This window comes from Camelina sativa, chromosome 2 (assembly GCF_000633955.1).
Source record: "Camelina sativa cultivar DH55 chromosome 2, Cs, whole genome shotgun sequence".
Lineage (NCBI taxonomy): Eukaryota > Viridiplantae > Streptophyta > Magnoliopsida > Brassicales > Brassicaceae > Camelina > Camelina sativa.
The window spans coordinates 14,366,126-14,391,123 of NC_025686.1; the positions used below are offsets into that span (position 1 = coordinate 14,366,126).

The window sequence follows — 24,998 nt, forward strand, 5'->3', positions numbered from 1 at the left end:
TTTAGAAGTTTTACAGTCTTGACTTTTTGGTTTCAAATGTTTTTGAAAAGTTTCAAATCTGAAAGACTAAAAGATATTGAAAATAAAAGTCAGAAAACTCAAAACTCTAAATATTGATGCTCAAAAAAGATTTTGTGAATGAATGAAACAAAATACTTCGACACGTTTTATACAGAGATTAGATTAGCTCAATGTAACATTAAAATCGATAATCAATGTTTCCGAAAATATCTCAAAATATATAACCAAATTAAATATATTTACTTATATAAAATTTTGAATTTATAACCGGTTTTGTAAGTAGCTAAGATAACTACATATTTTGGTGAGTAGCTAAAATTTCGTATTTGTGATAATTTAAATCTTTCAAACTAAATCAAGAAAAAATATGAAACATGTAAAGTTTTGTATCACATTAATTTACTAAATAAAAACGATTTTGCTAACTTACTGAAATTGTGGTCGTATTTAACTTGCTAATTAACAACCACTTAAGGTTGATTAGATATTTTATTTGATATCATTTGATAAGGTAACATTCGAGATATCAACTTAATGATTCATTTTTAATTGGAGTTTAAATATGGATAGTTTTCTATATTGAATTATATGTTTTTAAGATTTGTGATTAATGCTCTATAATATTATTAGCTATGGAAGTTACTAATTATCACCGATACTGATTTGTTTTTACTTCCCTAAAATATAAATATTTTTGTTTGATTTTTATTGTATATATAATTGTGGTCGATTCTGTTTGGATCCATGACTTTTTATTCTTGATCCGCTTTGTAAAACACGATCCGAATTAACAAAACCCGGGTCACAAACGGATCTGCGTGTTTTCACTTTTAAAATTACTTTATTGTCCTTCTTTTATTGTATGCTTTGAAATATATGCAAGGTCATTTTATTTCATATATTCCCAAATTTCATTTTACCTTGTAAATAATGCTTCCCTTTTAATAGTATAGATATATATATATATATATATATATATATATATATATTATATGTGATGACCTCATATTAAACATAACTTTAAAAAATATTATTTGACAATTTTGGGGCATAGATTAATTTAGCAAACAAATAAAATAGACGTTTAAACAATACTTAAAACTCTAAAGGGGGATGGGGGGAGTGTATTCAACTTGACATTTTAAATGATTTTTATAAAATTTACAAATCCTATGTTATTCAATCATGAATTTTAAAAAGTCATTGACAAAAAGAAAATTAAAAAGTTCATTAAATCAACTGTTATTGAACTGATGATTTTAAAATCTACTTTAAAATCCACTGTTATTCAAAACAGTTTGTGGATTTGGATTTTAATAAATTTTAGGGATTATGGAGGATCTATATATACATTTTCAGAAACATTTATGAAAAAATTCTGAAGTTTTAACTTATTTACAGAGAATGCCACTGGGTTTTAGAGAGAAAAAAAAATCGGATCGGGTAAAAAAAACACGCGGACCTTTTACGGGTCGTGTAAACCTAATAATTTTTTTTCTTCTTCTGCCGTCATCGTTGTTGAAACCATTTGCCGAGATTTTGTTCTTCTTTGTGCTTCCTTTCTCGAGATTTACTTCTCTCATCATGAGAGCGTACCATTGTCGCAAAAAAAATCTTCTAGGAGAGGGTCATCAAAGGTATTTAGAGAAAAGACTAAGGAGAGAACTGGATATATCTTCAAAGAGAGAATTAATTTAGTCGATGAATTGGGGGAGAAAGGTGAAGACGAGATATGCGATTCAGAATCAGAAGAGGAAATTAGGGATTTGGACACGAACGAAGCTGGAAAGAAGCGACCAGTTCTTGAGACAAGTGGTGAGGGGAAAAAGAAAAAGAGAGATAAGAAGAGGAACATGAAGAGTGATGATTTAAACAATTTTTTTTTGGTTCCATGAACAAGACAAAGAAGGTAACTCTCTTTTTCTTAGTAGAATTTATATTGAGGTAACTTTGCAATGTACGTCTTGGGTTTAATTGGTGACACTGTTTTTTTTTCGTCCCTAGGAATTAGGCAATAAGAGAATAATTTGATCAACTTCGTGCATAAAACCAGAGACTATTGCGAAGTATGATACTCTCCAAACATTTTTCCGTGTTCTTGCAACTTTTTGCAAGGAACTAACAATTGTCTTTGGCTTGGTGTTGTTGTTATGTGTTGCTCTTTTTAGGATAAAAAGTAGAGATGTTGTCTTTCGTTATGTTTACCAGTACAAGGATAATCCTAATGCTCTTGGTAGAGCCGACGGGAGCAGACTCTGTGTATTGACGACATACGACATTGTCCTGGTAAGTTAAAGTTTTGTTTTGAAACGTTTACGATTATTAGGTGTAGGCGTTTTATTATTTAGTTTCAAAATTTAGTTTTGTTTCATACTCAATCAATCACTTTGGTTAATTTCGTTTCGTATTTGCTCTGTGATTTGCTAACAATTTGTGTTTCCTCTATATATGCTGCCTCGGTTTGCAACAGGATCTTCTTTTATCCCGGATTGCATATACATTAGCAAGAGACGCCGACTTGCAACAGTGAGTTATTCTTTCTACTTTTTGACCTCTCAAATTAGTTTGTTGTATAAAAATTGATCTCAGTATACATTAACCAAAAAATCAAATTAGTTAGTTTCTATTGCTATAGCAAGTATGTGATTAGGTATAAAACCAAAAAATCTGTTATTTGGTTGGGAGGAATTGATGTTATTAGATAAAACAAAAGTTTTAGTAAATATCTTTAAAAAATTGGATAATCTTTGATGATGTAATGTAAATTATTATCTTGAAAATATTGGTGAGAGAAGCCAACCTTGATTAGCTTGATCTTTGAAGATATTAGGCCAGATTTTTAAAATAAGTTGATAAGATATGCTATAGAAATGTTTTGATAATGGTGCTTGTGTGATTGTTTCCATTTTCATCGTGTCCTTACTCTCATATTCATCTCTACTTATTTCATATTATCAACCCAACTTTTACAATCGCAGGTTATTAGATAGATATAGGTTACTATTCCATCTGATGGACTCAGCAACGGGTTACGCTCGATCCTCCGTTAAAGACGTTCAGTATTACAGGACTTGGAGGACAACACCGGAACAAGCATGACTCCGTTGTGCATCTTAAACATCTCCCCAGCGGAATCGTAGCTCAGGCCGTCGAGGATCGTTCGCAGCATAAGACTCGTGCTTCTGCTCTGAATTAATTGGAGTTTTCTTTTTCTTGCTAATTAAGTATAGGGAGTCATTCAAGAAGAGAGCAAAAAAAATTACGTTATGCTCGATGGAATAATGCAGAGCCTAATAGAAGATAGGGTTACCTCTATGAATGGCATACATGACTATACAATGTGAAAATTTCCAGTTCCATGTGTCCTGACACAAGAAGCTGTTTTACCTATATTAAGTTTTCATGTTATTCGTTACTTTACTACGAAATAATTTAACCACATGTCTTTAACAAAAAAAACTTAACCACATGTATCAATAATAGACTCAAGTATATACAACTCATAGAGACACATAGTGCTACAAGTACTTGAAAAGTACCTTTACTGCTTAGCAAAAGCGATTTTAACCTATCATATCATTTTGTGTTTGTTCATTTTTTTTATATTTACTTTTCAGTTCATCTTAGCAAAATGAGAGGAAAGAAAACTTTTAAATAATATAATGAATATTTACTCTAATAAAAATATTAAAATAACACAGAACGAAATTATATGGTAGAAATAGGTTGGTTCTATATTAATATAAATTTAAATTATTACTAACTTAATGATACACAGGTAATTATTTATTTCATTATTTTGCTATGATCAATATTAGAATATTAGATATATTTAAGTAAATTGATTAAAGTTTGATCATGTAAAAATAATCTATCTTGCCGTAAACTGACGGTTAAATCCTATAATTAACAATCAAATACAATTATATAATAACAAACAAAATTTATAAATAATAAAAACTTAAATCTTAAAAATTTTAGTTTAAAAAAATAGTCCCGCGGTGTACCGAGGGTTAAAATCTAGTTTGAGAGTATTTGTTTAGTTAAAAATACAGAAATCCAAATTTCATGGTTTTAGATGGGATTTAAAATAATTTTACCATAAATCATATCAACTTTGTTAAAATCTATCAAATTTTCAAATTTTCTAAATCCCATAAAATCCTCCAAAATCATTGTTTCAATGCACCCCCTAATATTTGACTTTAAGAAGGGAACCTTCAATTATATTAAGAAACATTGGTTGGCAATTGGTCCTTCATGTCTCAGTTAATGATATTTATCAGTTGATTATCTATGTTTAAGTTTTGAATTTTTATTTGATGTTTTATCAGTTAATTTTATCTATAATCTTATGTTGTATAACTATTATATATGTTGGGTGTGACACCTCAGTTTATGGAGAAATTGAAAAAAATTATATATCATTAAAGTATAATTATCTTTTCGTTCAAAGGTCCTTAGAAAACTCTAGGGTTAAGCGTGCTTATGCTAGATTAGTTTCAGGATTGATGATATCCCGAGAAGTGATTGTCGGAACTGTGCTAGTGAGGACAAAACACAGAGAAAAATCATGTGGTGATTTGTAAGGATAATAAACCAGTCTTTAAAACCTTCCGAATATAGCAAACCGACCGGGATATGGATGTGTCCATAGGCCAGGAGTGAACGTAGGGTCCATTTAGAAAGGTGGGTCCATGAGCCGGAAGTGTACATGGGGTTCACTAAGAGAGTGGATGGTTGGAGCGTTTCAATTTGGTATCCTAGACGAGTGTGGAGTCAAGTGGGCTCACATCGTCGGGGGTGGCGGTGCACTTATTGTTTCAGCCAGTGGTCCTGAGAGAGCTCCAGAGTTAGGCGAGCTTATGCTGGAGTATTTTAGGATGAATGACCTTTCGGGAAGTGATTGTCGGAACTATACGAGTGAGAACAAAACACAAGAAAATATTATGTGATCATTTTTAGGAACGGTAAACAAGTCTTTAAAGCCTCTCAGACTAACAAACCAACCGTTAGATATGAGTGGACCCACAAACTAGAAGTAGATGTGGGCCCATTTAGGAAGGTGGATCCATGGGCAGGAAATGTACATGGGACCCACTAAAAAAGTGGACGGTCGGGATGTTACAAGGTCTGAAGTGGACATGGGGCCTATTTAGCAAGGTGGGCCCATGGGCCGGGAGTGTACATGGTGTCTACTAAGATATTGAATGGTCGGGGCGTTACATTGGGTATCTAGCTTAAAGAATAAATCTAAATCCATTAAAATTTCAAAATTTTCTTGGTATGTATTAGGAATCATCTTTGTTGAGTCTTCTCTTTTATTTTGTTTAGAGTAATAATTTGGATTCACCCCCTTTTGTTTTAACCAATGAAAATGCACTATGTCATACTACATTTATATATAAATTAAAAATTAAATAAATAAGACATATTAAAAATAAACTTGACCAAAGTATTAATTTAGTTGAACCTAAACCGACAAATAATCTTGTTTAATTATAAAATCTAAAGCTTTATTCTTCTTTATAAACTCAAACTAACATATAAACTCGTTTAATACTATAAAGACTAAACACTAATCCTCTTTAGAAACTCAAACAAACATATAATCTCGTTTAATTGTAAAATATAAATCATAATCCTTATTTATAAACTCAAACTCACACATAATCTTATTTAATTGTAAAATCTTAACCTTAATAATTCTTCATAAATTCAAACTGACATATAATCTCGTTTAATTGTCAGATTTAAACTTTAAATCTTCATTTATAAACTCAAATTGTCATATAATCTTGTTTAATTATAAAATCTAAACACTAAATCCTCATTTATAAACTCAAACCGATATATAACCTTGTAAAATCAAAACCCAATGATTGGTTACTTTTTTATATGGATATTATTAATATTTTATAAGTTAGCCAATTCTGATTGACCAAAATCGTGAATTTAAAGGTTCATCACTAGAAGTGAACCCAAATATTTTTCTTTTCTTATATATTATATAAAAACTTACAAATTACAATAAAGTAATTAAGAGATCGAGTGATGATGATCAATGTGAAAATGTGTATATGATTTGATTGTGATTAGTACAAAATGTAACATCCGTGAACCAAATATTAAAATTTGGGGATGGGTGTCGATCGACACCAGGGATGTGTCGATCGATGCCAACAATTTTTTTGGTTTGACATGTTCGATTTAATTATCGATTTGGATCGGTTTGGTTTAAGAAAAACTATTGAACCGAAGTATTTAAGTGTTCTGTCGTGAGAAAGGGTTTTGGGGGAAAAAGTTCTCTTGTCGCCGCTTAACGTTTTTGAGAGAAAAAGAGAGAAAGAAGAGTTCTTGAGATTTTGGGAGGATTGGTGAGATTTCTTGGTGGTTCTTGGGAGATCTAGAGTTAGGAAGGTACTAAAAGCTTGCTGGGAGTGAGGGATTTATCATTGTTGGTCAGAAACTTTCTGCAAAGAGGTGAGTGCATGACCATGGCTGATCTAAGCCTGAGATCTCTTATGTTTTTGCTTGTTTGGCGTTGTTTTGGTGTTTTTTTTCTTGTTTTTTATGATTGCTTTAGGGTCTCTAATGGTTCATGTGACTTTTGGGTGAGTTATGGATGGATTGGAGGTGGATTAGAATGGATATTCGACGATCGGCTTTGAGCAGAACGCGTCTGCGAAGTCGGTGTCGATTGACACCAGGTTGGTGTCGGTCGACACCATGTTTGGGCCAGTGTCGATCGACACCACTCTGGTGTCGGTCGACACCAACTTGTCTGATTCGTGATTTCCTGGTTTGTTGTGTTTGTTTGTTGTTTGTTAAACATTTGAATCTCAGATGCTTGTGTGTATAGCCCAGTAGATGGGAAGATTGCCTCACTAAGTATTTGAGGTAATACTTACGCATCTCAATTGTTGTTTGTGGTGTGCAAGTATGTGACGTGGAATCATGGCGATGAGGAGGAGGAGGATCTAGGGTCTCGTTTGGGTGTTATTGGATTTATTGGTTATGTTGTTGGAACCTTGGTTAGAGTTATGTTAGGTTGCTGGATAGAATGGTTAGAGATGTTATTGTATTGGTTTTGTATTATTAGTATGGTTCCGCTGTGCTTAATGGTTATTGCTGGTGTAATGTTGAGTTGTGGTTTGGGTTGGTTTAATTAAGTAGTATAGGCTGCTTAATTATATATTGTATTTATTATAAAAAAAACGGAAAGGGTTGTTTCATTTTGGTATTAGGGCCCTTACGGTTCTAGGATGGTTAAGTGAATGGTTTAGAGCGGTTTAAGAATTTAATTGGTGGAGTTATCTTCCTGTTTATTGATGCATGATGTTGTGTGGTGGAATTGATTATGAGTAGTTAGTCAATTTGCATGTGGTATGGAGTCCTAGTATCATCTTCTTTGAGCCTCCAATGAGATTCCACGGTAAGTTGTTTTATGTGTTGTTAGTTGTGTAGTGTTTTTAGCTTCTGTGCGGTAGGTGCAGTTGGCTATTGGAAGTTGTTGGAAAGTGGTGGATCACGCCGGTATCGGGAGGTACCGTTGGCGGTGACTTGTGGAAGTGGATGTATTGCAAATGGTGTTCATTTGGATTATTAACTCATGTGTCATGTGGAAAGGAGATAGCTCGGGAATCCTATAAATGGAAAATTTCCATAAATAGAAGGTTGCTATAAAAGGAAAGTTTCCATAAATAGAAAGTTCTATGATAGTTAAGACTTGTCTATTTTTGGAAAGGGGATGTGAAATGCATGGAGTGACGGGAATGTTAGAGGCTGATGGATGAGTGGTCATAGATGAGATGACCAGTTCTCATGGATTTTTGTTTGGTGATGTCACGGTGCTACGAGATGTGCGGGTTCTAAAAATGGGAAGTTTTATGAATAGTTAAGGCTTGTCTATTAATGGAAAGTTTTGAGGTAGATCTAGTCGGGAGATACTCGATGGCATCAAATTTGCTTGCTCAAGGCCGTGTGGGCCCAACTCATGTGATACCGATAGCTTGATGGACTTTGTGGCCAGAGAGTGGGAGTGGTATGTTGCTTCGGATGACGATCCGAGAGCGCGCTTTAGCGTGACGACCCAAGAGCGGGATATTTGAGACTCCCTAGATACCGTAGCTGTGAGCCGCGGCTCGGTAGTGAGTCAGTATGTCTCGAGGGTTGTGACCTGAAAGAGGGGGGAGTGTATGTGAGTGACTTCCTAGATGCCGTAGCTTAAGGCGGTTGGCCTGATAGCAAGCCGGCATGATTCGTTGGTTGCGACCAGGGATGGGGGAAGCACTAAGTTGTGAGCAAATAACATCTAGAGTGTGAGTATATTGACTAGAGGGAGACCTCGTGGGTTCAGTTATAGGTGTGCGGGCTGTTGCGACAGTAGCACGGGAAACCTTGGCTGACGGTGTTCACTCCGGCCGGAGGACGTGTGGGCCGTGTTGACGGTGGCACAGAGGTCCTTGGCGGATGGACGGTGTTGCGGGATTCGAGGACGAATCCTTGTTAGTGGGGGAGAATTGTAACATCCATGAAACAAATATTGAAATTTGGGGATGGGTGTCGATCGACACCAAGGGTGTGCTTAGGAGCAAATGGATCTTTATCTACATCTGTGCTTCTCACAACTATGGGGCTAGTCAATGGGTGAGCTTGCTCCATATTAAACCTCTTGAGTACCTTTTCTGTATATGCCTTTTGATGCACAAGGATACCATTGTTTCTGTACTCAAGCTGCAATCCCAAACAGAATTTTTTCTTGCCTAGGTCTTTCATCTCAAATTCTTTCTTGAGGTATTCTACAGTTTGGGCGATTTCCCCAGAGGTTCCAAGGATGTTCAAATCATCCACATAGACTGCTATTATCACAAATCCTTTGTTTGCAAACTTCTTTATAAATATACATGGACTGATGGGGTCATTCCTATAGCCTTTCTTTGCCAAAAATTTGCTAAGTCTATTATACCACATTCGACCACTCTGTTTCAGTCCATAAAGCGATTTGTCTAGCCTTATGCAGTACTGTTCTCGAGAACCACTCTAATCTTTGAGTTCTATTCCCTCTTGTAATCTCATATAGATTTCATTATCCAGTGGACCATATAAGTAAGCAGTTACAACATCCATTAACCGCAAATCCAGTTTTTCTCTTACAGCCAGACTTATTAGATATCTAAAAGTCGTTGCATCCATCACAGGGGAGTATGTCTCCTCATAATCTATTCCTGGTCTTTGAGAGAATCCTTGTGCTACAAGCCGTGCTTTATATCTCACGATTTCATTCTTCTCATTTCTCTTTCTTACAAAGACCCACTTATGTCCAACTGGTTTAATTTCAGGTGTTATCCTTAAGATCGGACCAAACACACTTCTCTTCTTCAAAGAGTTTAACTCCACATCAATAGCTTCTTTCCATCTAAGCCAATCTTTGCTTTGAGTGCACTCTAATATAGATGTGGGTTCTAGATCCCCATTTATCTCAAGTGCTACCTTGTATGCGAATATATCATCAATGTCGACATCTTTTCTGTTCCATTTAATTCCAGACATGATATAATTTATTGAAATCTCATTATTATCAATATTTTCAGGACCTAGAGGTTCAGCGTCCTGAACCCCATCCGGCTCCTTATCATTTGCCGCGGCCATGTCTGTACTTTCGGTATTTCCCTGAACCTCGGTCTGTTTTGCACCTTTGGACTTTCAAGGATTTTTATCTTTGGAACCTAATGGTCTACCTCGTTTCAAACAGGTTTTAGACTCTGTAGCAACTTGAATATTGTGTTCCTTCTGAACATCAGTTCGTACTGGTGCATTGCAAGCTGGTATGTACGATTTTGTTACTCTCTTTGGGTCAGCAAAGGAATCTGGCAATTGATTAGCTAGATGCTGTAAATGTATAATCTTTTGAACCTCTGCATCACATGCTAGAGTTCGAGGATCTTGCCAATTTAAGGATGTTTGATTCCATGTTAATTCCTTGACCAGCTTGCTAGTCTCACCACCTAACATAGGGAATTCGGACTCAATGAATTGACAGTCCGCGTATCTGGCCTTAAATAAATCTCCTGTTAATGGCTCAAGATACTTTATAATGGTGGGAGACTCATATCCAACATATATTCCCATCCTCCTCTGAGGTCCCATCTTAGTTCTCTGTGGTGGAGCAATAGGTACATAAACGGCACAACCGAATGTTTTGAGATGGGAAATGTCTGGCTCTTGACCCGTTAATAGTTGGGATGGTGAATATTTGTGTTCACTAGATGGCCTGATGCGTATGAGTTCTGCTGCATGTAATACTGCGTGTCCCCAAGCCGACACAAGGAGCTTTGATCTCATTAACAATGGTCGAGCTATCATTTGTATTTGTTTAATGAAGGACTCAGCTAGTCCGTTTTGTGTATGGACATGTGCCACAGGATGTTCCACACTCACCCCCATGGACATACAGTAATCATTAAACGCTTGGGATGTGAATTCACCAGCATTATCTAGACGTATAGTCTTAAGTGGAAAATCTGGAAAGTGTGCTCTTAGCCTTATAATTTGAGCCAACATTCTAGCAAATGCTAGGTTTCTTGTGGATAACAAGCAAACGTGTGACCATCTGGTTGATGCATCTATCATCACCATAAAATATCGAAATGTCCCACAAGATGGGTGTATTGGTCCACATATATCACCTTGTATCCTTTCCAGAAAGTTTAAAGTCTCTCTTGTGACTTTTACTGGTGAAGGCCTTATAATAAGTTTCTCTTGTGCACATGCTACACACGTGAGATGTTTAGGGATAACTTTCCTTTCATTAAGGTTGTGCCCATTCGAACTCTTAATCAGTTTACGCATCATGTTCGAACCCGGGTGGCCTAGCCGGTCATGCCATAGAGTGAACTGTTCATTGAACAATCTGTGCTTAGCCAAGTTAGCCTCTATCATATTGATCTTAGCATGGTATAAACCAGTGGCTAGTGCAGGTATAGTCTCTAGGACCTTCTTTTGTCCTTTTACAATTTCTGTAATGTATAGGAACTCTCTAGTTCCTTCACCCTTGGTTTCCACATGATAACCATTTAATCTTATATATTTAAAGCTCAATAAGTTTCTCTTAGAGCTGGGTGAATATAAGGCATCACTTAATTCAATGTGTGTGCCATTAGGCAACAAAATGTGAGCCTGGCCGTAGCCCTCTATCAAGTTAGCTATACCCGCAATTGTACTAACATTGGTATTTTTCATGGTGAGGTTTATAAAATATCTTTTATCTCTTAAAATAGTGTGGCTGGATCCACTGTCCACCACTAGTTCACTCATATCCTCAGCCATTTTCTATATAAAACAACATTTGTGTTTTAATTTAATAAGGCAAATAAATCCTTGAATTTAAACCAAATCAATTATCCAATACATAGAAATAAATCAAAGCATAAAAGCATAGTTTTAAACCAAAATAAAACCGAAAATTCATTCATCCTCTTTAAGGAGATCGGAAGTCTCTAGGGAGTCATCATTCTCATGATCGAAGTCGCCTTCATCATCGAGATGCACCAAGTTGGCTTCTGGGTTTTTCTTCAAGATTTCTTGATATGCATCAATGAGATGTTTGGGAGTTCTGCAGTTTTTCATCCAGTGGTTTGACATACCACATCGGTGACAAACCGATTTTGCCTTAGCTTGTGGCTTGAAAATACCACGGCCTCTACCACCACGTCCGTGGCTTGCTTGGCCTCCTCGACCACCACGTCCTCTGCCACTACGGCCACGGCCGTTGTGTCTCTCTCTGTGGACGTAGTTGGTCTCTTTAGGCTCTTTAGGCTTCTTAGGCTCTGCAGCACTTTTCTTTCCCAGATCAACTTTGTGTGCTTCTGGTAATGGGGCTGTACCAGGAGGTCTCATAGCACTATTCATCAGCAACAGTTCATTGTTCTGCTCAGCTAGCAGTAACACCTCATTGAGTTCCCCATACTTGGCATACTTTGTTTGCCGGTATTGTTGCTGAAGAACCATGTTGTTAGGACTAAAAGTAGACAAAGTCTTATCTATTAGCTCCTTTTCTGTTACCACAGTACCAAACAGCCTAAGGACTGAGACAATCCTAAAAAGCTCAGAATTATAATCATCCAAGGTTTTGAAATCCTGGATCCTTAGGTGTTTCCAATCGTACTCGGCCTTTGGAAGGAGCACCGTCTTTTGGTGCCCGTATCTGCGTTTAAGCGTTGTCCAAAGGTCGAGAGGATCCTCTATGAATAGGTACTGGTTTTTGAGACTCTCAGCAATGTGATGATGCATATGCTGGATACACTTATTCTTTTGCTTGTCCGAGTTCACTTTACCCTCTTCTATGCATTCGAACAAGTCTTTTGATTTCAGGTTGATCTTGGTGTTCATTTCCCATAGCAAATAGTTGTCACCAGAAGCATTCAAGACTGGATAGTCTAAGTGCTTAAGACTTGCCATCTGCACACAACAGAAATAGACATCCGAATATTAGCATGCGATATTTAAGATCGAACCATGCACTCAATAGGACATGCGGTATTTGAGACCGAACCATGCCTTAGGCCATGCGGTATTTGAGACCGAACCATGCCTTGCCACATTTGGTTTATGGTTTAAATTCATGCATGCAACAAAAGCAAATAGTCTAAGCATGCAACAATTTTAGATAGGATTTCCTTTTTCTTAAGTTTCCTTTTTAGTCTAGGATTTAATATTTTAAGACTTTGGATAATTGCTAAATTAATTTAGGAACTTATCCTAATGTTTTAATTCCGAAAAATATATGTTTTCATGATTATGGAAAATTAACAAAATTTTCTCTTGATCGGATTCAATCCTAGATCACAAAACTAGTTCATGCAGCCGATTCTCTAGCATTCTATACATGATCAGATTTCAATTTATGATGCATGAACAATCCAAGTTTTAAATCTCCTAGAACAGTTAGGTTAATATCTCCATGATTCTAACAATTTAATTCTAGGTTCTTATGCAACACAAACAATCAAGCAATCATAGACAATTTAATCAACCAATTCGGATTTTTAAGCTTGATGTAATATGGTGCAATTTCTCAAACAATCTAACAACCTAAACAACTGATTTTAAGTTTTAGGATTTAAGGAATTTAAACTTTGTTAGATTGTGTACTTGGATGTTTTAGGGTCCGATAGTTTTAAGGTTCAAATTCGGTCATAGGGTTTTCAGAGGGTTCGATATTGTTTACCTTAACACCACAAGGATTCTGACCGGATATGATCTGGGAGCTAAAGACCTCAGATATCTCACGAACCTCGAACAGCTTCCACGAACCACGAACTGCTTCCCTCGATCACGAACTGCTTCCCGCGAACAACTCCTTGCGCGCGAACTCACCCCCGAACCAAGTAACCACAAACCTCGATAAGGTTTTGAGAAGATCTCGATTACGAGCTAAGGATGCTCGTGTATCAACAGAAAGAACTTCGAGACCAAGAGAAGATCTCGAAGGAGATGAAGAACAAGAGGCGGTTTAGGGGTTTTAGGGAAGAAGAGAAGATCGGCGGCTGCCTTAGAGTTTTAGGGTTTGAGGTTATCGTGCTGATAATGTGTTATGAATATAGAGTTTAGGGATAAAGGTCTTGTATATTCTTATTGATTAATCCCGAGGTTACATGCATATATATAGTAGAGTACAAGGTTTAAGCTTAAACCGACATAAGGACTAATGGCCGAGAAAGGCTTCGGCTGATGGGCCGAAGGTGTGCGGACTGAGTATGGCCGAGAGGCTGAATCTCTAAGGATAATATACGGGCCGGTCTATAGAGTCCACTAAGTGTTTCACAACAACTCTCTATTTCTTAGGGTATTTTTAGTTTTTATTGGACTTATGATTAATATAGTTTTCAAATGAATAAACATGAAAAACATCACAACTAATAAATTTTTGAAAAACTTGAATTAGCTAAAAATATATTCGATCCCTCATAAATCATAATATTCCTAGCTCGTTCCTCATGAGCGACCGACCTTGACCCGTCGTATACGGGACACGCTCGATGAAACCATTCTCCACGGTTGTCCCAAACGGGCATACAAATAATAAATTAAAGGAGTCAATAATGCCACGTGCACCGCTCCGCACCGTAAAACTTAACGCCTCCGGTTTAAATTACCACAACATAACAAAAAAAAAAAGAAGAAAAATCAAATTCCATTGAAGAAAAAAAAAATGGCAACGAGAGGAGCTGCTGTTGCTGCTGCATCTACAATATGGAAGCACCGAAGAAACCCTTCTCTTCGATCATTATCAAACCATTTCAGTCCCAGTTTCAATCCTCGGATCATCCCTACAGGTACATATTATTACATGTACTGTCCTAAGATAGATAACATATATATATATATATATATATATATATAGGGTTCTTCAGATACAGAACAATTTGCATTGATCACGGTATATATTTTATTTAACTTGTAGGGTTTAAATATCAAGTTAGGGCGATAAAAGGAGGAGCAAGTACTGATCCAGTTATTACAACACCATTGAAGAACAGAGATGATCCAAAACCTCAGAATTGGAAAATCAAAATGCTTTACGATGGAGACTGTCCTCTCTGTATGCGTGAGGTCTAATAATATAGATAACTATCTTCCTTGTTTATGCTGTAATGTTCATTCATTTGAAGAGTTTCTTGAAACTGAATTATTTTTTCTTGTTATTTTGACAAATTTAAGGTGAATATGCTTCTGGAAAGGAATGAAAAATATGGAACTATTAAGTTTGTGGACATAAGTTCCATCGATTATTCACCGGAAGATAACCAAGGGCTTGATTACAAAACAGTAAAATTGTTGATCTTTTAATCTGTTTCATTCTCTGTTTTGGTGTTGACCTTTCGGATTTAATCGAGATTTTTATTAGGTAATGGGGCAAATCCATGCCATTCAGTCTGATGGTAACGTGGTTAAGGGTGTGGAGGTAAGTATATTGCATCATTGTTAAAGTTAGGCCATTTTTTGATGTTTTTTTTTTTTTTTTTTTACCGTATTCAAGATTTGTTATAACGTTTTCAGGCATTTAGGAGACTGTATGAAGAGGTTGGGCTTGGATGGGTTTACTCTATCACCAAATATGAACCTGTAAGCCTCTCTCTCTTGCAATATTGAATCCAAGAGAATCTTTCTCGCTCTCTTGTGTGATTGTGTCTAGTTTTGTGTTAACGGGATAACGCGTGATCTACTTGCAGATAGGGAAGTTGGCTGATGTTGTGTATGATGTTTGGGCTAAATATCGTCTTCAGGTCACAGGTATATACACTGACCTGCATAATATTTAAACTTTTGTCAAGCCTATTTGATTATTTATGCGTTAAAACTCGATATCCTTGTTGATTAGGGAGGCCATCTTTAGAAGCTATTCTTGAAGCAAGAAAGAAAGATAAGGTACTGACAAAGTAAAACATTCATTTCTATCAAGTTCCAATTGTACCCGGAAAACCCGATCGACGATCTAATTTGTGTTTGCAGGTAGAGACATGTGGTGAAAGCAAGGCATGCAAGATGTGAATTCTCTTCACATTATACTCGTTGAATTGTTTACAAAATACCAATACCAGTTTGGAGTTACATATATTCTTCTTTACCAGCTTTTTATGTGAGTGTGAGCGTTTGTATGTATATGGTACAAAGCCCCTTACATACCAAATCAGGATACATCATATATGAACATTTCACAGAAAATTTGAAACTGTAGAGGTTTCTTCTATTTGGTATTGTTTTTTTTTGTAAAGGTTAGCCAAGTTTTTTTACTAATGTTATAAAATGCATTTTAGAATATAAAGATTGTAGTATTTCCCCCCCCCCCCCNATATAATAATGTCTTATACTTAAATAGTTATGTTCACTTTTTTTTGTATAATTAATCAAATTTTCTCAACTGGATAAATTAAAACATTACATAACTCCATCATTCCCGCAAATTTGTGGAAACACCAAAAACAAAAAAAAAATGCAGTGCGTCTCACATGTTCTCTCTCTGGGGCATTTAATCAAACACCTTCCATGCACCAAACCGCACACTTTTCTTCGGAGGAGGTTTCACTCCAACGCCTTTGCAAATGTCGCCGCCAGCACAACAACATCATGTTTCAAAAGCCTCAGTCCTAGCCAACAAGACCAAATCCATCTCTACGTCGATACTCTTCTCCAATGGAACCAGGTCTCTCTTTCTCTCCCTCTCTTGACCATTTTGCCGAATTAACTTGTTGGGATCTTTAGAATGGTTCTTAAGCATTACTTGTTTGCAAAAGATTCGTAATTTTCTAATCAAGCTGAGAGCTTTTCAGCTTATTGTTGCCCACCAAAGTGTTCGTTGTAAGTCCTTATGTCAATGGTGCTCTGTGGGTTTGAATTGGCATTGTGAATGTGCAGAAGATGAATCTTACAGCAACTAAAGAAGCTGAAGAAGTAATGGAGAGACATATCGAAGATTCTCTTGCGATATTGCCTCCTATAAAGACGTCATACAACTTGCATTCCAATGACTTGTTTGATCAAATCAATTTAATTGATGTTGGAAGCGGGGCTGGTCTTCCTGGGTTGGTTCTAGCTATTGCTTGTCCAGGTGCTGCTCATTAGCTTCAGATATGTTTATGCAAATTTTTTCAGATTATGCTTGTTATGGTATTCCAGTTTATTCAAAAGCCAAATTATTGTATTTTAGATTGGAGAGTGACTCTATTGGAGTCTATAAATAAGCGTTGTGTTTTCTTGGAGCACGTTGTGAATGTCACTGGGCTTACAAATGTGAAAATTGTAAGGGGCAGAGCAGAGGTATAGTGTTATCATCTTTCAATTTTGGGATGAGTTTATGCATTAGTAGGTTCACTATTTTAGTTGGCTACTCCTACCTTTGGATTCGCTAGTATCTATGGTAACTCAATATAGATGCAATTGCTGACGTTCTGGAGTAACTCTGTTTTTTGTTCGTTTAGCTGACAACTTAACTTAATCCTCTACATGCAACAAACAGCTGAGCAACACTTTTTATTTGAAGCTTCTGTTGGATTGGAAACTATGATTCATGATTGAGAAAATCACTTCTCCTAATTCGGGACTGCTAAATCTATCTCACTCCTTAGCTTTGCTCCTATTTGTGTAATTCTTTTGTGACATAATTGCCAGTAAGGTGATTCTAATTTATATTGTCCTACTTTTGTTATAGAACAGAGTTGTGGGCACGATGTTATGTATAGAGAAAAGTTCGATGTGGCTATTGCAAGAGCTGTTGCGGAGATGAGAGTTTTAGGTAATTTTGTTACAAGTTTGACTGTTCACGTATTGTAGTGCTAGATGTTTATTAGTGGTCAAAGTGAATCTAAGTTTGTTTGCTATGAATTTTTTTCAGCTGAATATTGTCTTCCTCTGGTTCGGGTTGGTGGATTGTTTGTAGCTGCTAAGGGTCATGACCCTAAGGTAAGAGTTCTCATTTGTGACATATTGTTTTTGATTTATGTTTTTTAAGCACTTATGTTTTCTGCATCCGTTCTTTTAACCTAAATCTTTCATGGTTTTGTCAAAAAAACAGGAGGAAGTTCAAAATGCAGAAAATGCAGTTCGTATGTTGGGTGGTTCCATATTACAAATTAGTCCAGGTGTGTTTTCTTTGGGCCTCTATATATGTTAACAAGTTTATCTGAAGACACTTACATGTCTGGCATTATATCATAGGAGGGAGGGACTAAATTTGTTTTTGAACTTTATTGAAAGTGAACGTAATAGCAATGCCACAGAAGAGGAGATACATCTCTTGCTAAGCTGGGAAATGTTTGGTTTCATATGCCAAAATAACACTTTTATTCATAGTATTAGGCTAAGAATTTCGGGCAAATAGAAAGATGTGATTTTGAGCTGAATTAGTAGACATAAGGTAGAAAAGTGTGGTAAGAGTTTGGTACTACCAGGAAACCTGCGACGCAATTATGGATATATAGATTTATATTTCTCGTTTATGGTTTTTGTTAATCGGACTTGGTAAACATGCTTGTTTGGAATAAAATTTGTTGTGTGACAATACGCTGCAGTGGATTCACATAGCCCATACGGACAGAGGACAACGGTTGTTTGTCGTAAAGATCATTCCACCCCAAAAAAATATCCACGTGAAGCAGGTACTCCGTCTAAATTACCCTTGTAAATTGTATTCAATCACTTTCCTTTAACCTTGTTTTGTAAAAAAATGAAAACAACATTTATATCACTTCTCTTGGAGTTCATTTTCTGCTGCCAGCTTAATTATTTGTCTAGCTTATGTGTTTCGAAGAGTTAATGTAGTAGACCTCACCTCTGAATAAATGCTTTTTTCTTTCTAGAATTAGTATTGATTCATCCTCTTTCTTTTTATATACGAGAATGCCATTTGTTGAGAATCTTAAGTGATGAAATGGGTGCTCAAACTAAAGTTGATAGGTGACCAAACATACAAAGCCGGATCTATACAACATAACATGACACAATCACCAAATTTGAATGTCAAGTAGAGCATAGAGTCAACAATGTACCCCTCTATTTTTCTGGTTACATCTTTATTCTTTGGTTAGCCTAAAAAATTATAGTTGGCATGCAATCATGTATTTTGTTCTGAATTTGTGGGGCGTTGAAAAATGCTAGTGCAAGTGCACAGCAAACTATTCACGTCTTTCATCTTTTTGTGAGTGCTCTGCTTGTTAACATTGGTGTTCATTTGGTGGTCAAATTACCTATGCTATGCTAATCTAGGAAATGGTAGTGTTGAAAATGACTTGGACACCTAACTTATTCAATATCCATCATGTCTTAGTCATTCAAATTAGGTCAAAATTTAGAGAATATTAAAAAGAAAACAGAATGTTGTAAGTTGTAACCAAAGGAGAGTAGGATCCAGTCATATTGTGGATGACATCATACATTGTAGCCATGTGCTTTCTTCTTTGTTATTCCTTTCCTGCTCTTCAGTGTTGTTCCCCAATTATTTACTCCATTTGTCTATCGTGTGTTTCATAAACCTTTTTGGTCTTTTTAGTGGATAGTGTCACGTATTTAAAATCTTAGTATCCCATACTAAAATCAAATTTCGTACCCGTATATACTGTCACACATCACTTGTACTTAAGTCTTACGGTCGTTATTTTGGTCTTTGGATGTTATAGTATTGTTGTCTACTACTAGTCTACGGTCATATCATGTGGACCAACTAGAGCCATTTTTAGCCGTTGGTAATATTCATTAACATATATTACCTGAAAAAGAACAAAAGCAAAAAAGCTTGAGTTCTCTACTTTGTAGTAGTAGCCTGGTATGGGGTTAAATGATCCACAAGGAACGAATAAGGGGAATAATATATATGTAAACCCTACTTTTGTCTAAAGCAAATCCTATAAAGAGATGCTTTTTCTCTTAATTATTCTTTAATATACTTTTTTGTTAGAAATAATACAAGATTAGACAAACTACTTGTCCTACTTTGCATATATTTTATATGCTATTTGCTCCAATATAATATACTTCTATAACAAAAATATTTACCTACTTGGTTTTGATAGATTCTGATTGTCCGTAATTGTATTTGTCAAAACATGTACTAATAAGAGCGAAGCACTCGTTGTCAAATCAAATATTATAGTGTGATACAAGTCCTCTTCTTATCCAACTAACATAATACAACATCACACATTACACACTCGTTCACCTATTATCCCAAAAGATAAACTCACACAAAAACCCGTCAACTTATCAATATAGGAAAAAGAAACAATCCAAAATTGAATGATAAAGTAACTCTTTTATGAGGTTGGCACCAAAATCTGCCAAACCTTAACTTGAGAGTCAAGTCCTCCACTATAAATATGATAAGAAGTCTCTGATGGTTTACCGGAATCACGAATTGCTCCGGTCAAGCACTTAACCGGTCCTTTGTGTCCCTCTAACACAGCCAAGCATGAATAATCCGTCGCAGAACATTTCCATAGCCTCACCGTCTTATCTGCAGACCCACTACAAAGTATGTCCGAAACAACCGTGAGGCATAGAACAGCCTCTGTGTGACCTCTTAGCATTCCAGCAACGACAATGTTTCCACCTTCGTCTCTTTCCCATACCAATATCGATCCATCGGATCCACCCGAATGTAAAAGAGAGCCATTGTTACCGCTTAGTGCCAATGCGTTAATACCCGAATTATGATTCGTCAATGTTGAAACCAAAGAATGTTTCTTTTTATTCTTCTTCGCATTCTCCTCATTGACGTTCTTCCTCCACAATTTGATTCTCTGGTCAGAAGACCCTGTGTATATATCTCCATTTTCGGATAATGCCACTGCATTGATTGCATCATCGTGGGCGTTTGTGAAAGACTCCAGGCATTTAAAGTCAGTGGTTCGCCAGATTTTTAGTGTCCGGTCCCATGAGACAGAATAGAGTAGCGTTCCATCTCTTGATAAGGTTAAACCCGAAACCGCGTCTACATGATGAACCCACGAAGCTTTCTTGTGCCTCCTTATTTCAACTTGGTTCTTTGGCATCAAACACTTTGCGAAACGGTCGCTCATAGTTGGCATCGTTGCTAAATGCATGTACTTTTTACCACCCACGTCTTCTTCTTCAACGACGTCGTTTATCTTCCACACACGTATTTTTTTATCTTGGTGTGCTGTGAAGAGTTTATCAACCAAGATTACCAAAGATTTCACTGCTCCTCCACCCCTTCTTTCTCCTGTTATTACATCACCCGTGCTTGATGCTTCCGCTAACGTTTCTAACGTGTTTGCATTCCACAACCTGACAACTCCGTCGTTGGAGCCTGTGTAAAGTCTCTTTCCTGCAAGGGTTAGAGATGAAATGTAGGATGATGTATGACATGCAAGAGTGGCAATACATCGATGAAGTGGTAGTGGTAGAGAAGAACATAATTGATAATCTTCATGAGAAAAGTCTTGTTCTTCTTCGGATTCGTGGTGTCGTATCATTGTTGCTTGTGAAGGGAGATGGAACCAATGAGCCAAACTTGGAGGTGTAATATAAAGAAAAAAAAAGATTGGTGCATAGAAAGGATGAAGTTTGGGGGAAAAGTAGTCGTGGAAACAACGATTGGCTCCCAAGACTAGGACTATTCTAATATATTTTCAATTTGGACCCTTTACATTGTAAGCAAATCTGACCGAAAACGAAAAGAATATATAATGTGATGGGATGATGAGTAGGATGCAATATATAGTTTAAAATGTTATATTTTATTGACACAATCTTGTTCGGTAGATTTCTTTGTCACAGAAGTGGAGAAAAAAGTTAAAGGATCGCCCTAGATTAGTATTTTACTACATTTGCTCAACTTTGGAATGTGTTTCATGTGCTGAATTTTTACACAATTTGGATGTGTTTGATTATACAATTTTTTCACCGTCATGGAAACTGAAATTAGCCACAAACTGGTAGCCGAAAAGACGAAGTACCTTTGTGGCCAATCGGAGACTAAAAATTAGTCATAATGTTCATCTTGTGGTAAGTACGTGGTTACTTTTGAAATATTCAACTTAGCCAAAAATATATTTATGACTATCCTTCGCAATGTTGAATGATTTTACCAAATTAAAAATAATAATAATAATTATTATTATTATTTAGTGAAAAGGAAAATGAATAAAGTTAATAATTAATGAAAAAATAATTTTTATTATAACTAACAACATCATCATCAAATTCCTCATCCTCATCATCTTTATCATCACAAATATTGTAATGCAGCATATTTTAGATGAAATAATAGGTGTATGTAGAGAGCCTTATTAGCTTTAAAATAACTGATTTTATTAGATATTTCATCAAATTGTATTTATTTTTTCATATCATGAGAAAAATCCTATAGTTGAACTGATCGATCTTTAAGTATGAACGACTTGTTGGCAATAATTTACAGTATCATGCTAAGTGCGGACCAAACAACAAAAGAAACATTGTGGTGATATGCATGCTCCTTGGGGCAAAAGTGGTGATATGCATGCTTAGTCATCAACTTTGCCGGGAATAGCACAGCGTGATGCAGCGCATCTCGACTCTTTCATATCTCTTATTTATTTTGTTGCAGCGCACGCTGTCAAATAAAGGTGGAGCTCACGGCATGGGAAATCTCTCTAGTTAAGAGCGGCATGAAAGGCGACATACAACGGAGTGTGATGTTAACTCACATTAAGGATGCGCCATGTTATGTTTTTGGAATAGTGAGGAAATTTATTAAGTGCGACATGGTCACAGAAAATGACTTGCGGTGATTTCCACTGTAAACAAGCTGGTGATATAGATCAGATCAATTCGGTGGGTCTAGTTAAGTACTTTTATAAATAATACAGAGATAAGGATAGGTTAATAATGATATAATGTAGTATTATGATATGCGACACAAGGTGGTGGACTTTTTATTAGAGACTGATTGAATTATATAATTATCCAAAAGATGTTAAAAAGCAAAAGTAATCCAATAAGAAGAAGCAAAGCATTAGTGTTTATCATCTCCCCATGTGCTATCAGCTTCTCACATATATAACCTGATTTTCACAGATTGGTTTGAAATTACAAATCATATTATTTTCTTCGCAGGCCGTGTAGAAGGTGAACAACTTGGTCTTCTTCACATGTGTATATTTAGCTAAGTCCGCAACTGGCTTTAAGTTTCTTTCATATGCTTTCCAAATTCCACAATGCAAGTGCAATTGGTTCAAACCCCTTCTAAGTACTTGATCCTCAAGACTCATGCTCAACAAGTTTTTAAACCTTCTGTCTTTGTCGTTTCTCATAGGATCTGGTTTGATTCTGTTCTTTTCTTTTGATGAACTTGTTGGAGTCAAGCTAGTATCTCTAGTTGAGACAAAATATTGTGCTTTGAAAGAACAAAAGTTGTATATTCCATTTATTTTTTCAACTTCATATATGCATTAGTTGATTCCATTCTCACGTTTTCGTTTATCCTTTAAGACATTCCAGCTGAACCAATCCCTTTCAGGAAACGATCGATGCTACAAGAAGAAACACAGACGACTCCTCTCAACGAAAACAGTTGCAGTCTCGCGCAGAGCCACAAACAAAAGATCCCTTCATAGCAAACTCAACTAAATTAATTCCTTTACCCATTGATATGAAGTTGTTCTTACCTTGTACGCTAGAACTTTTCTAAGAATCGACATGGGCCAGCTTTAACAATTTCTGAAGCCCATTCTTTTAGAGCTCAATTTAACTGCAAAACAAGTTCTTTAAAACGGCGACCCATTATTGAAATATGGATAACCTACGAACCACAGTTTTCACACCGGTGCTAAAAATAGAAGTTTTGATCTCAGTTAAATCACTGAAAAGTTAGTGAAATCTATATAAAAATCATTTATACTGTAATGTGAAAACAAAACTACAAAGAGAATTACTAACCAAGTAACCATATAGCTAAGCTAGGTCATATATATAAAGGTAGAAAACATATTATTTGTTTTGGTGATATTGGAAAGAAATATGAGAGAGGATGAGATTGTAAAGTGGGAGAAACACGAGATAAGAAAATGTTTAGAAGAAGTAAGAAACATTGTGATGAAAGTGTGCAAACAAGATGGGGAACAAAGAATTAATGGGTCCCTTCTTTTACATTTTTGCCGATTTTATAGCATTTTGATTGTTGATGAGTCAACTTCACTGTCTCCTTTTTTTTTTAAAAATCATCAAGTAATTTTGAAATTCCAAACTCGTAATTTACACGAAAAGTAAAATTTCCGCAAAACATCTCTCAAATAATCACGTCAGTAATTTACATATCACTTTCGTGATTTGCTTGTTAATTACCAATGTCCCACATAAGTTAATTAGGAATAATTAAGATATGTAACTAAATGATATATCTCTAAGACTCTAACTAGTTTACACACAATGAATGATCGTGTCTAATATTAATGTACGTTTTTTTTTAATCGTTAATTGAGTTCTTTATACAATATTAACAATTTATATCATAGTTGTCTACTACATTTTTGTCCTTAAAAGACAGCCAAGTTTTTTTGGTTTTAATATTTACGAATACTAATATTGTTATTTATTTCTAGTTACTACTCGGTTCGGATATTTACAAGTAATAGCGTTGAAAATTGAACGTGCGGAAGACAAAGAAATTACCTTTAATTATGGCAAAAAAGGTTCTCAAATGGGTGGTTGGATTAAAAGAAAAAAGAAGCAAAACGTTGAGGTTGATTAAATGGTGCAAAGATGAGTGGTTCTGTTTGTTAAAATGGAAGAACGCACGAGTCTCATCATGCTTTTCTCCTTCGTCTTCTTTCGTTTTGTCTTCTTATTAAGACATTCCTCCAATATCTTCAAGATCGCTATGAGTAAAATATATGTTCCCCTTTTTCCTCGATTTCACGTGTGGATTACTTCACATTCTCTCCACTACCTTTGTAAGCTGGCTCGTTGATACTAGCTAATTTCTCAAAATACTCCTTATTTTGTATCATTTAAACGTTTTGAAGTTAGTTCTCAATCAAATTCTACTCGACTCAACATATATTTTTAAAATGTATAGTCTCATATATGATTTTGTTTGATAATAGAAAATAAATATTTACTACTGTTTTTTTTCTTTAACTATTTAGGACGGATTTTTGGAATTCCATCGAATAATTAAAGTCGTGGGGATTGTTCATGGGAGCACATACATACATAAGGATTTATCATGATGTGAGATAGTGATCCCATTAGCCTCAGAGATCCAAAGTCACCGAAAGTTGTTTCTTTTTCTTAATTGGTAAATTGAAGAGATGTTTGTGTAATGGTGGTAACTGGTAAGAAATGTGACCCACATGTTTTAAATTATTAAGTTAGTTGTGTATATTCGCACTGTTTGGATGATTTAAATTCAAAATTGTCATAGAAGACTCTAAATATAATTTTTAGAGTATATGCTGATATGCTCAAATTGTAATACCCTA

The 24,998-nt window shown here is 35.7% G+C and overlaps 3 protein-coding genes and 1 long non-coding RNA gene across 4 annotated transcripts; 3 read left to right on the forward strand and 1 right to left on the reverse strand.

Annotated features, from left to right (window-relative positions):
- Window positions 1,494-3,436, forward strand: LOC104724732. The gene is made up of 5 exons (XR_757760.2): window positions 1,494-1,930; window positions 2,026-2,087; window positions 2,190-2,307; window positions 2,492-2,547; window positions 3,000-3,436. It is a non-coding gene; the product is annotated as an uncharacterized LOC104724732 (long non-coding RNA).
- On the forward strand, window positions 14,191-15,796 carry LOC104724738 (uncharacterized protein At5g50100, mitochondrial). The gene is made up of 8 exons (XM_010443286.2): window positions 14,191-14,357; window positions 14,486-14,634; window positions 14,743-14,850; window positions 14,930-14,986; window positions 15,082-15,147; window positions 15,255-15,315; window positions 15,404-15,450; window positions 15,535-15,796. Exons 1-8 carry the CDS (start codon window positions 14,234-14,236, stop codon window positions 15,571-15,573), a joined length of 651 nt encoding a protein of 216 aa, XP_010441588.1. The 5' UTR covers window positions 14,191-14,233; the 3' UTR covers window positions 15,574-15,796.
- LOC104724747 (ribosomal RNA small subunit methyltransferase G-like) lies at window positions 15,880-18,372 on the forward strand. The gene is made up of 7 exons (XM_010443294.2): window positions 15,880-16,225; window positions 16,438-16,630; window positions 16,730-16,839; window positions 17,236-17,314; window positions 17,414-17,481; window positions 17,594-17,660; window positions 18,090-18,372. The coding sequence occupies exons 1-7, from the start codon at window positions 16,016-16,018 to the stop codon at window positions 18,200-18,202; spliced, it is 840 nt and encodes a 279-aa protein (XP_010441596.1). The 5' UTR covers window positions 15,880-16,015; the 3' UTR covers window positions 18,203-18,372.
- Window positions 19,672-21,210, reverse strand: LOC104724756 (uncharacterized WD repeat-containing protein alr3466-like). The gene has a single exon (XM_010443304.2). The coding sequence runs from the start codon at window positions 21,006-21,008 to the stop codon at window positions 19,827-19,829; it is 1,182 nt and encodes a 393-aa protein (XP_010441606.1). The 5' UTR covers window positions 21,009-21,210; the 3' UTR covers window positions 19,672-19,826.